Source organism: Rana temporaria, chromosome 5, assembly GCF_905171775.1.
Source record: "Rana temporaria chromosome 5, aRanTem1.1, whole genome shotgun sequence".
NCBI lineage: Eukaryota > Metazoa > Chordata > Amphibia > Anura > Ranidae > Rana > Rana temporaria.
Genome location: NC_053493.1, coordinates 32,534,961 through 32,547,739, shown reverse-complemented (window position 1 = coordinate 32,547,739; position 12,779 = coordinate 32,534,961). Strand labels below are relative to the sequence as shown.

At 45.2% G+C, this 12,779-nt stretch overlaps 1 protein-coding gene across 1 annotated transcript in view; it reads left to right on the top strand.

The window, feature by feature from the left end:
- VPS50 (VPS50 subunit of EARP/GARPII complex) overlaps nucleotides 1–12,779 on the top strand; it is a 302,084-nt gene that overhangs the window by 266,290 nt on the left and 23,015 nt on the right. Inside the window, exons 21-22 of the mRNA XM_040352336.1 lie at nucleotides 571–692; nucleotides 8,151–8,231. Coding sequence (XP_040208270.1) covers nucleotides 571–692; nucleotides 8,151–8,231 — 203 coding nt within the window. The remainder of the gene's footprint in view (nucleotides 1–570; nucleotides 693–8,150; nucleotides 8,232–12,779) is intronic.

Genomic DNA, 12,779 nt, shown 5'->3' with positions numbered 1-12,779 from the left:
GGGTGTCATTAACTTTTAACTGACACTCCCAGCAGTTCGCATAGGGCAGTGTGAAACATGCGATGCGAGAACCCGCAGTGGATTCGCAGGGTTCCCGCATCGCAGCAGTGTGAACCGGCCCTTACGAGAGTATGCAAATATTCAGCCTATGGCGGGTGGGCCTTGACGCTGAGAGGCCAAATATTTGCGTACCAAAATGTAAACAAATCTGTGCCGAGAGCATGTGCCTTGCACGCCCCTGGCACAGTTTTTGGCACTTAATGGATCGGGTGACGGGTGACCACTATGGAACGGGTGACCACTATGACAGCCAGTCGGGTGACCACTATGACAGCCAGTCATAAGATGTTAAATACTAATAAACAATTGCAGACAATGCAGTTTTTCTCATCAGAACACTTAGGGTGCACCAGGTGATTATAATGAACACAGAGACCCTCCTATTAAGAATCGGTCTGCAGGACATAGTGGAACAAAAGTGGAATTACTCTTTAACGACGACATCCTCCCTCTTATATTCCCTCCTTATATTGTTCTCAATAATTAATCTTCTCTTTCTTTTTTCTTTAGGAAAGTATATGCAGATGATGACTATATTGAAACCTATCGCCTTTGATGTGATTCACTGCATGTCACAGCTGTTTGATTACTATCTGTACGCCGTCTATACGTTTTTTGGAAGAAATGACGCAGTATGTTGTGCTTTTTTTGATTTTACCAAACTGTCGAAAATTATATATTTATAACTGATGACTTTGTTAAAAGAAAAATGTTATCAGACAACTATAGGCTGCCATTTTTGATATTCTAAAAGTTATATACCGTATTTTTCGCTCCATAAAACGCACCTGACCATAAGATGCACCTAGGTTTTAGAGGAGGAAAACACAAAAAAAAATATTCTAAACCAAATGGTGTACTAAAATTTTTTTCAGTGCCCATGGAATGCAGTCTGACCATTGTCAAAGAAATGCAGAGTGACCATTGCCCATATATAAATGCAGAGTGACCCTAGATAAATGCGGAGTGACCCTAGATAAATGCGGAGTGACCCTAGATAAATGCAGAGTGACCCTAGATAAATGCAGAGTGCCCATAGTAAACACAGAGTGAGAGATGCCACAAATGCAACCTTACTTTACATTGCTCTTCCACCTAGCAGAAAACAGAACAGCCCGAGCGGCCGAATGCTCTTTTTTCTTTCTAGGGAACCAGCCGGAAGATCGCCTGGCGAACAGGGGGGTTTGGAAAATCTGTCCCCCGCTCTCCTGCCTCTCTTCCAGAGGTTCCGGCAGGAGGAGATGAGAGCGTTGGCAGGGGGCGGAGCCAGCGGCGGTGTGGGGCAGTGCAGTATATACAGTATATTCGGACTATAAGATGCAGGGACATTTTCCCTCATATTTCTGGGGGGAAAAAGTGTGTCTTATAGTCCGAAAAATACGGTATATATATTTAGGTATCAATAGAGGTATAGATATATCTATCGAGAGAGAAATATATCTATTTATTTTTATTAAAAATTTTAATACATTACCCAGGAAGTTTAAAGTGGTTGTAAATCACAGCCAGTGATGAGAGCGCAGGGGGAGGTGCCAGAAGCTCCGGCGGGAGACCTGAAGAGGATTGGTACTGCTATGTAGAAAACCATTGCACGATGGAGGTAAGTATAACATGTTTGTTCATTGAATAAAGAAAGAAAACTAATCTTTACTATCACTTTAAACATTTAAAAAGTGCAAGACTGCCCCCTGCAGACTTTTTTTTTTGCTCGGTGTTTCATCGCCAATCCTCTTTGGACTTGAATGACACCGAAGGGAATTCAACCTTCTTCTGAATTGCAGGTCCTTGCTGTTCCACCACCTGAGCTTTGAGCACCCCTGAGTTCACAGCTGTTAGATCCTGGCTGGTTCTGGCCAGGAAAGCTGCACAACAATTACTTTGTGTACTCATTGTGCCAGATTCTCAAAGAGATACGACGGTGTATCTCCTGATACACCGTCGTATCTCTGACTTAGGCCGGTCATATCTATGCGACTGTGTTACACCGTCGGATCTTAACTGCAATTTAAAAATGGCCGCTGGGGGCGTTCTCGCTGATTTACGCCGAGAATATGTAAATCAGCGAGATACGCCAATTCACGACGCAGTGTTTTTACGACGTTTACGTAAGGGTTTTCCCGGCGCATAGTTACCCCTGCTTCTATGAGGCGCAGCCAATGTTAAGTATGGCCGTCGTTCCCGCGTTAAATTATTTTTTTTTTACGTCGTTTGCGTACGTCGATTCACAAAAGCGCTGGACGCAAGTTACGCTCACGCCGAAACCAATGACGTCATAGCGACGTCATTGGGAGCATTGCACGACGGGAAAATTTGCGGACGGCGCATGCGCATTTAAATACTACATTCCCTCTAGCCGCGGAATTTGAATTCCGCCGGGGGATTTACGATCCGCCGCCACAAGTTTGGAGGTAAGTGTTTTGTGAATTACCCACTTGCCTCTAAAACTTGCGGCGGTGGATCTTAAATCAGATAGATTACGCGGATCTAAAGATCCGCTGATCTATCTGAATCTGGCCCTTTATGTCTGGCCTCAGTGTAGGCAAACATCAGTGATATAATAGACCTTCAATGTCTCCATAAAGCGTTCCCTTCACCTACAGATTACAATTGCATCAGCTGAAGTAAAAAAAAGTTTAAGTCCAAAAAATATTGTCTTAAAATTATAAAATAAATATATAAAAAAAAAAATTAAGAACCGACACACGGAAGCATACACACACCTAGGACTCATGTTTGTACCTAGAAGGCAATTGCCTAAGATTACAATTACTTTACAGTTAAAGTGCTTGTAAAGGCTCAAGTTTTTTTACCTTCATATATTCTATGCATGAAGGTAAAAACAAAAACACCAGTTCCGGGACTCCCTCTCATTGGCCGAGACAGCTGTGGGAGCCAATGAACCAATGAGGAGAGAATGGGGGCGGGGCCAAGCCACTCTGTGTCTGCATGGACAGACAAAGAGAGGACAGCCTTGGGAGCAAGGCTGCCCCCATAGGGGGCATGGAGCACCAGCAGGCGACCTGAGAAGAGGAGGATCGGGTCTCCTCTGTGCAATACAACTGCACAGAGCAGGTAAGTATAACGTGTGTTTTTTTTTTTTTTTTTTTTAAAGAAAAATAACGTTTTGACTATAGTTCTACTTTAAGAGAACTACTACCGAAAAAAAATTGTGCTTAAAGTAGAACTATAGGCAAAACCTTGTTTTTCCATTTTGGATCTTAGTTATACTCGGTAAGGTTTATTTTTGCCATCCTTGTCTCATTAGGAAGATTTCCCTTTACTTCCTGTCCCATAGCTAAAAACCCCAGGTCACCAGAACTAGTGTCCCAATTAGAAGATTTCCCTTCTATTACTTTGCTGGGAACAATGCAAAACTTGGGATTTTCTTTTATTTTCATTCTTTTAATTATAATGGTAAACAGGACAAATGGAGAGGATGAATTTCCATAATGGGGCCACAGACAGCGATAAAAACTGACAGGGGTTCTAATCCTTTTCCACTCTATCCAAAAGTAACAAAAAAGTTTTGCATTTAGTTATACTTTAAAGTGTTACTAAACCCAGGACTCTGCACTCACTGGGCCAGATTCACAAAGGTTAGCGGATCTTTAGATCCGTGTAACCTATGTGAATTAAGATCCGCCCTCGCAAGTTTGTGAGGAAAGTGTCAAATTCACAACACACTTACCTCCAAACTTGCGACGGCGGATCCTAACTCCCCCAGCGGAATTCAAATTCCGCGGCTAGGGGAGTGTCATATTTAAATCAGTCGCGCTCCCACGCCGATTTAAATACGCATGCGTCGTCCGGGGAATTTCCCGGCGTGCATTGCTCCCACTGACGTCAATAGGACGTCAGTGGTTGCGACGTGAGCGGGACTTGCGACGCGCGTGTTCGTGAATCAGCGTACGCAAACGACGTAGGAAATTTCAAAATCGACGCGGGAACGACGGCCATACTTAACAATACTTACCCCTGCTTTTAGCAGGGGTAAGTATACGACGGGTACCGCGCTACGGAAACGACGTAAGAACACTGCGTCGGGTCCGCGTACGTTCGTGAATTTCGCGTATCTCGCTGATTTACATATTATTCAGCGCCATTTTTAAATCAAAAAAAAGATCCGACAGTGTAACACAGTGTGACACTGTCGGATCTCAGCCCTATCTATGCGTATCTGATTCTATGAATCCGGTGCATAGATAGGACTAGTAAAAATCCGAGATACGATGGTGTATCTGAGATACTCCATCGTATCTCTTTTGTGAATCTGGCCCACTATATCTGGTCTCCCACATTACACAGAACATGGAAATGCAATTATTTTAGTAAATCTAAACTGCTAAATACCTTTTCTCATGAGCAGTATATAGCAGTCTTGTGACTTCTATCAGTGTCTGGTTAAAGCTTGTAGGAGGAGTTTTCATTCTCCTCTGACGGTCCTATGGGGATGCATGACCCCTGGCCCTCTGTCTGGACAGTGCTTATTGGCCCTGTGATGATCACATGCACCCTCCCAAGGAAAAAATAACTCTCTAGCAATACTCACCAAACTGAGCATGTGCAGCCTGACTCCACTAACTGTGTCTTGTCCGAACATGTTTTGGGGACAGTGCAAGTAGTGGAGGATCAGAGAAGAAGGGATCAAACAGCCTTTTTACACAATGCATATGATTAACCCCTTAGGTTCCACAGGGAGTATAACAAGCATGTGTTACTCCATATACAGACTGATTTTACTGTTGGGTGTTTAGTAACACTTTAATATCACGGTAACTTTAAACTGGTGACCTGTAAAGGTTTTTAAAACATTGCCTTAAAGGGGAGTTCCACCCAAAAGTGAATCTTCCGCTCATGTGATTCCTCCCCCCTCCAGTGCCACAATTGGCACCTTTCGGAGGGGAGGGGGGACAGGATACCTGTCTTTGACAGGTATCCTTTCCCACCTCCGGGAGTCTCAGCCGCGGCTATTGACGTCACCGCTGGGGCTCCCTCCTCCTCCCCTGGTTGCCGGGGCAGTGGGAAAGAGGAGCGGAGCCTCAGACATGCGCAGTAGGGTTCCCGGCATGAAGCCAATAGGGTACACTGCCGCGTTCCCTTACCCGCAATGGGGACGGCAGCTCCCGACAGCTGATGGAAACATAAGCTGCGGTGCCGACATCGCTGGACTCCAGGACAGGTAAGTGTCCATTTATTAAAAGCCAGCAGCTGCAGTACGTGTAGCTGCTGGTTTTAAATTGTTTTTTTTTTGGGCGGACCTCTGTTTTAAGACAATTTTGGGTATCACATTTTTTCACCTTTTATTTGAGCGCTTTTAATTGTAAGACATGACTTCTTTGTTTTCGGTTTACTCGACATAGTCTTGTCTCTTAAAAGTACTAATTTTATTGGAGATGAAATTGGGTTTGTTTGCAATAAGATTTACTTTAGTTTGTTTTTTAGTGAAATTATATGTTTGAATAACTTTGTGAGAATGTTTTTTTTTCTACTACCGTCATATTGTTTTATGAGTCCTCGGATTTCAGAAAAAATGTACAATATTTTAGGTAATCTTCAGGCCAAATATTCAGATTTAACCTGTATTTGAAAATAGAACAGTGACACGGCAGCGAAGGGGTTAACAGTTTGAGTCCCTATCCTGGGACAGCATGCACCTAGACTTCTGCCCTACACACTTGTCCAAACTTACTGAATTAAAGGATTAAAAGCGAGACGCCATCCGATCGGCCGCCATCCCTCGCATGCGTCGAAGTGATTTGACGCATGCGTGGAAGCATTGAACTTCCAGGGCCGCGCACGTCGCCGCGTCATCGTCGCGGCAACGGCGCGCCCACGTCACCGCATATCGTGTACACGCGGATTTCTGTCTGATGGTGTGTACAACCATCAGACAGAAATCTCCGGGCGGACATGTCCGATGGAAACGGTCCGGCGGACCGTTTTCATTGGACAGTCCGTCCGTGTGTACGAGGCCTAAGACGGCTCTGACTGGGATCCCCGATTTGCTGAAGACCTTCCGCCTTCTAAGAATCTTTATCATCTGAGACACTTGTGGGTGTGGTGGATTTTTAGCTCTCTGTGGCAGGCTGTGGATATTCCTGTCGGCTTTCATATTATCACTGTGTCCTGTGTAGACGGTAATAGAGGAACACAAAATCAGCACCAAGGACAGCTCAGGGCATTCTCAAGGTAATACAATAAAGACTTGTAAACCGCATAAACTTTTTTTTATTTATTTTTCAAACCTGCAAGGCAAAAGGCATAATCAGCTAGTATGCACCGCATACTAGCTAATTATGAAATACTTACCTCGGAACGAGGTGGAGAACACTTACCTGGTCCACGCCGAGCGAGATGTCATCTTGCTCCGGCGTGTCTTCCGGGTATCGCCGCTGCAGCGCTGTGATTGGCTGGAGCGGCGATGACATCACTCCCGCGCGTGTGCGCGGGAGATTTTAAATCGGCAGGGTCCGGCGGATGCCGGTCCTTTCGCCGTGGATTCCCCCCTGCGCATGCGCCGCTACAATCAGCGGCACATTGCGAGGGGAATATCTCCTAAACCGTACAGGTTTAGGAGATATTCTTTATACCTACAGGTAAGCCTTATTATAGGCTTACCTGTAGGTAAAAGTGAAAAAGTGGGTTTACAACCCCTTTAAAGGGGTTGTAAAGGAAAAAAATGTTTTCCCTAAATAGCTTCCTTTACCTTTTAAATGTCCTTATTTCTTCTGAGAAATCCTCACTTCCTGTTCTTCTGTCTGTAACTACACACAGTAATGCAAGGCTTTCTCCCTGGTGTGGAGAAAGCCTCTTGAGGGGGGAGGGGCGAGCAGGCAAGTCAGGATACTCTCTACTTTGCAGATAGAGAAAGGAGCTGTGTGTTAGTGGGCGTCCTGACACTCCTGCTCGCCCCCTCAAGAGGCTTTCTCTACACCAGGGAGAAAACCTTGCATTACTGTGGGGAGTTACAGACAGAAGAACAGGAAGTGAGGATTTCTCAGAAGAAATAAGGACATTTAAAAGCAAAATGGAAGGATGAGGTAAGTGAAGGAGGACTGCACTAAGGTAAAGGAAGATATTTAGGGAATTTTTTTTTTTTACCTTTACAACCCCTTTAAAGCGGAGTTCCAGCCTGTAAAAAAATATAGAATTAAAAGTCAGCAGCTACAAAAACTGTAGCTTTTAACTTTTAATATAAGGACACTTGCCTGTCCAGGGAGCCCATGATTTCAGCACCCCAAGCTGATTCGTCCATTGGCTTAGAGTGCAGGCGCCGGCATTGCAAGTAAAGCAAACCAGCAGCGAAGCCTTCAGGTTGCGCTTTCTGAATGGTCTCGTTGTCTTCTGGGACACACACAGGTCCCAGAAGGCAACGGGGGGAAGGAGGAGGCCCGGACATGATGTAGATTGCCATGCAGCAATCTTACCAGGAAGTGGGAGCGGGTACCTGTCAAAATCGGGTATCCACACCGCCCCCCCCAAAAAAAAAGTGCCAAATGTGATAGTGGAGGGTGCAAACAAGCAGAGCTTCCCCTTTTGGGTGGCGCTCCGCTTTAAAGTTTTACTAAACCTACAACAGTAAAATCAGTCTGTATATGCAGTAAGGCATGATTGTTATACTCACTGTGGAACCTAAGGGGTTAATCCTCTGCATTGTTTAAAAAGGCTGTTTGATCCTGTCTTCTCTGATCCTAGCCTTCTTCCGAGGAAGATCTACACATACATTGCTTGGGATGGCAACTCCAGAGTAAGAAAAAAAAAATGAATACATGAAATTGCAATGTAGAAGTAAAAACTGCCCTTTTATTTTTACTTCTACATTGCAATTTCATGTATTCATTTATTTATTTGTATTTATTTTTTTCTTACTCTGGAGTTGCCATCCCAAGCAATGTATGTGTAGATCTGCTTTACTTATCTTTACTTCTCTTCAGTGAGCAAAAACACCAAAAATATTCCTAGGGAATATCTGGGGATCTAAAGAGCTACCATTAGAGACCATAGAAAAGATCACATTTAGACTAAATTTCTTTATTTTTTTCTCTATTTTATACTAAATATTGCCCTGATTGTCTTCCCTTCTATTCCAGTATGAATCCACTGGGCTCGGTCTAAGCAGCAGTCGGCTCAGAACAACATTAAACAGAATCCAGGAAAGTCTCATTGATTTGGTAAGATTTTGACAAGTGGGTATAAATTGTACGTTTTGGTTCTTTTCACTGCGATGTTTTCCTTCTAGAAGACATTCCTGGAGGTTTATACCGTGTGATTCTGACAGTTCTGTCATCCTCCATAAAAGACTCTCCTTGTGGCTGAAGCACTCTTAACAAGTATTACTAATAATTTTATTCTGAATGCCTATCTGGAGCCGCAGAATAAAGGATTCCGTGTAAAAGCCTTTTATTTTATTTTTATTTTGAATTACATGAAGATGGTGTGATCTCCATTTAACCATTTGACCACCGGGCCTATTTTGGCACTTTTCTCCTTCATGTAAAAATCAAATTTTTTTTGCTAGAAAATTAATCCGAACCCCCAAACATTATATATTTTTTTTTAGCAGACACCCTAGGCCATAGGTCTTCAAACTACAGCCCTCCAGTTGTTCAGGAACTACAATTCCCATCATGCCTAGTCATGTCTGTGAATGTCAGTGTGTTGCAATGCCTCATGGGATGTACAACAACAGCTGGAAGGCCGTAGTTTGAGGATCCCTGCCCTAGGGAATAAAATGGCGGTCATTGCAACTTTTTTTCTCGCACAGTATTTGCGCAATAATTTTTTAACCACTTATGGATTGCCGCCTGTAGACATACGTCCACAGAATGGCACGGCTGGGCAGATGGACGTACCGGCACGTCCTGTACATCTACCCAGCCGTGGGGCGAGGGCGCGCGCCCGCCACCCGGTCCGAAACTCCGGGACCATGGGACTTGCGGACCTGATCGCCGCTGGGGTCCCGCGATCGGTCCCTGGAACTGAAGAACGGGGAGAGCCGCGCGTAAACGGCTGCATCGATCGTGTCATCCCCTTTATAGGGGAGACACAATCGATGACATCCCTCCTACAGCCACACCCCCCTACAGTTGTAAACACACACTAGGTGAAACATAACCCCTTCAGCGCCCCCTGTGGTTAACTCCCAAACTGCAACTGTCATTTCCACAATAAAGAATGCATTTTTTGCTGTGAAAATTACAATGGTCCCAAAAATGTGTCAAAATTGTGCGAAGTGTCCGCCATAATGTCGCAGTCACGAAAAAAAACGCTGATCGCCGCCATTAGTAGTAAAAAAAAAATAATTAATAAAAATTCAATAAAACTATCCCCTATTTTATAAACGCTATACATTTTGCGCAAACCAACCGATAAACGCTTATTGCGTTTTTTTTTTTTTACCAAAAATATGTAGAAGAATATGTATCGGCCTAAACTGAGGAAAAAAAATATTTTTGGGGGATATTTATTATAGCAAAAAGTAAAAAATATTGTATTTTTTTCAAAATTGTCACACTATTTTTGTTTATAGCACAAAAAATAAAAACCGCAGAGGTGATCAAATACCACCAAAAGAAAGCTCTATTTGTGGGAAAAAAAGGACGCTAATTTTGTTTGGGAGCCACGTCGCACGACCGCGCAATTGTCAGTTAAAGCGACGCAGTCCCGAATCGCAAAAAGGGGCCTGGTCCTTTACCTGCATTTTGGTCTGGGGCTTAAGTGGTTAAACACCTTTTTTTTGGGGGGGGGGGGGGGAAACAGTTTCATGAATTGAACAGTAAAGTTAGCCCAATTTTTTTGTATAATGTGAAAGTTGATGTTACGCTGAGTAAATAGATACCCAACCTGTCTCGCTTACCCAAAATTGCGCACATTCGTGGTATGGCGACAAACTTCGGTACTTAAAAGTCTCCATAGGCGACGCTTTAAATTTTTTTACAGGTTGCTATTTTCAAGTTACAGAGGAGGTCTAGTGCTAGAATTGTTGCACACACTCTAACTCACACGACGATACCTCACATGTGGGGTTTGAACGACGTTTACATATGCGGGCGGGACTTGCATGTGTGTTCGCTTCTGAGCGCGAGCTACTAGGGACAGGGGCATTTAAAAAAAAATGTACTTAATTTTTTTTTTTTTTTTTTTACACTTTTTTTATTTTCTTTTTTTATCACTTTTATTCCTATTACAAGGATTGTAAACATCTCTTGTAATAGGAATCACTGTGACAGGTCCTCTTTATGGAGAGATGCGGGGCCAATAAGACCCCACATCTCTCCTCCAGGCTTACAAGCGTGAGATCGTGAAAAAAAATTCACTGATCTCATGCCGACAGCCGCGCTTGCGGCTTTGTTTACCTCCGGGTACCCGGGCGTGACGTCATAACGTCGCGCCCGGGCCTCCAGCGGTCATAGAGATCTCTATGCTTCCCAGACAGCGCCTGCCGATTCGTTCTCCGGGCCCCCCGATGGCACGGGAGAGCCCGGAGAAGCACCGGATGGCGGTGGGAGGGGGTGACGTCCCCTCCCGCTGCCTATAAGGACGATCAAGCAGGGGAACTGCCGCTTTGATCGTTCTTATCGTGCAGAGAATCGCTGGCTGAAGACGGTGATATCTGAATGATGCCTGTAGCTGCACCCATCATTCAGATATCCCCGCAGAAAGTCGAGGACGTCCATGGACGTCCTCGGTTGTTAAGTGGTTAAAGCCGTAGTAAAATTCATTATTTTATTTTTTTTTGCCAACTGCAAGGTAAAGTCTTATAGCCAGATTCAGGTACAGTTACGACGGCGTATCAGTAGATACGCCGTCGTAACTCCGAATCCGCGCCATCGTAACATTAAGCGTATGCTCAAACTGAGATGCGCTTAAATGTTGCTAAGATACGACCTCCTACGCCGTCGTATCTTAGCTGCCTATTTACGCTGGCCGATAGGGACGTGTACGCTGATTTACGCCTAGAGAATATGTAAATCAGCGAGATACGCCTATTCACGAACGTACGCAAGGCCGTCGCAGTAAAGATACGCCTTTTGCGTTAGGCGTTTTCAGGCGTAAACATAAACCACCAAAAAGATGGCGCAGCCAATGTTAAGTATGGACGTCGGGACCGCGTCCAAATTTTTCACGTTTTAAGTCGTCCGTGTAAGTCGTCCGTGAATGGGGCTGGGCGTAAGTTCCGTTCACGTCGAAACCAATGAGTCTTTGCGGTGTAATTTGGAGCATGCGCACTGGGATACGTCCACGGACGGCGCATGCGCCGTTAGTAAAAAAAACGTCATTTACGTGGGGTCACAATGAATTTACATACAACACGCCCACATCTTCCACATTTGAATTAGGCGGGCTTATGCCGGCCCAGTTACACGACGCCGTCGTAAGTTAGGGCGCAACTTCTTTGTGAATACAGGACCTGCTGCTCTAACTTACGGCGGCGTAGTGTATCTGAGATACGCTACGCCCGCCTAAATCTCTCTGAATCTAGCTATTAATGTGCTAATATGCATCACATACTAGCACATTATGTGGGAAACTTGCCTTAGAACAAAGCCCTCCAGTGGCACTGTCACTGCTGACGAGGCTTCCATCTTCACCCGGTCTTCCTTCCGGGTTCGCAGACTCCGGTTGTGTGAGTGGCCGGAGCCGCAATGACGTCACTCCCGCACATGCCGGCTGGAGCTGCTGTTTAAAGCACAGAACTCTGAAGGAACAGCCCATGTGCAGCTCTTCTCTCATCACAGAAGACTCTAAGAGCAGTGGAAGCCATGAATTCATGCTACTGTCAGTCAAATCGTGTGATGGGGTAGTGGGGGGACATGCTCTGTGTGTCTGTGGATGCACACAGCCTAGCTAAGGAGGTTTCCCACACAGGTGCACCCTCAGCACACAGCTGTAGATAAACAGGTACAACTTTTGCAAGAGTATTTGATTTATTTCTGTGTGTGACCTGAGGCCAGTCACTTTAGTGGGTATATGTAAGGGTTTACAACCCCTTTAAATATAATAAGGACTTGTGACCCCTTGTCTGTTTTACATTGCACTGACTTGTAGAAAGAACATGTTATTGGCAGGTAACATGCACATCTCTTCCAGGGCTACTTTTCCCAGCACTTGGTATCAGCCTCTTGCAATCCTTTGTACAGCAAAGCTCAGCATGAAAGAGGGAGAAGCAGCACAGGTACTGTAGGTGACCGCGATATTGTGTCAATCTCGCTCCCTTTCTCGGTGAGATTGACCACCTACGAGGCCCGTCGCGGGAACCAGCGCTGAGCCGGCTCGTCGCGATGGGGGAAAAGCCGTCATAGAAGCGACGGGGATCCGACTTGGATTCCCGCCAATTCTAGCCCTACCCATTCACCTGGAGGCAAAGTGTCAATAAAAATTAACACACAACACAGGGTTTTAAAATAATTTATTAGTCAGCTCCGGGGGGTCTTCTCCGCTCTCCGGGGGGTCTTCTTCCATCTTCTTCGCTCTCCGCTGTCGTCTCGGCGCTCCCCGGATCTTCTCCCGCTCGCTCTCCGGTGCCTTCTTCGGCACTCCTTTCCTGACCGGCCGGGCGGCGTGCTTTGTATAAGGGTCTGGTATGGATTGTAGGGGGACCCCCACGCCTTTTTTTCGGCGTAGGGGGGTTCTCCTTATAATCCATACCAGACCTAAGGGCCTGGTATGCCCCCTGGGGGGGAACCCATGCCGGTTTTTTATTTAAAATTTGGCGTGGA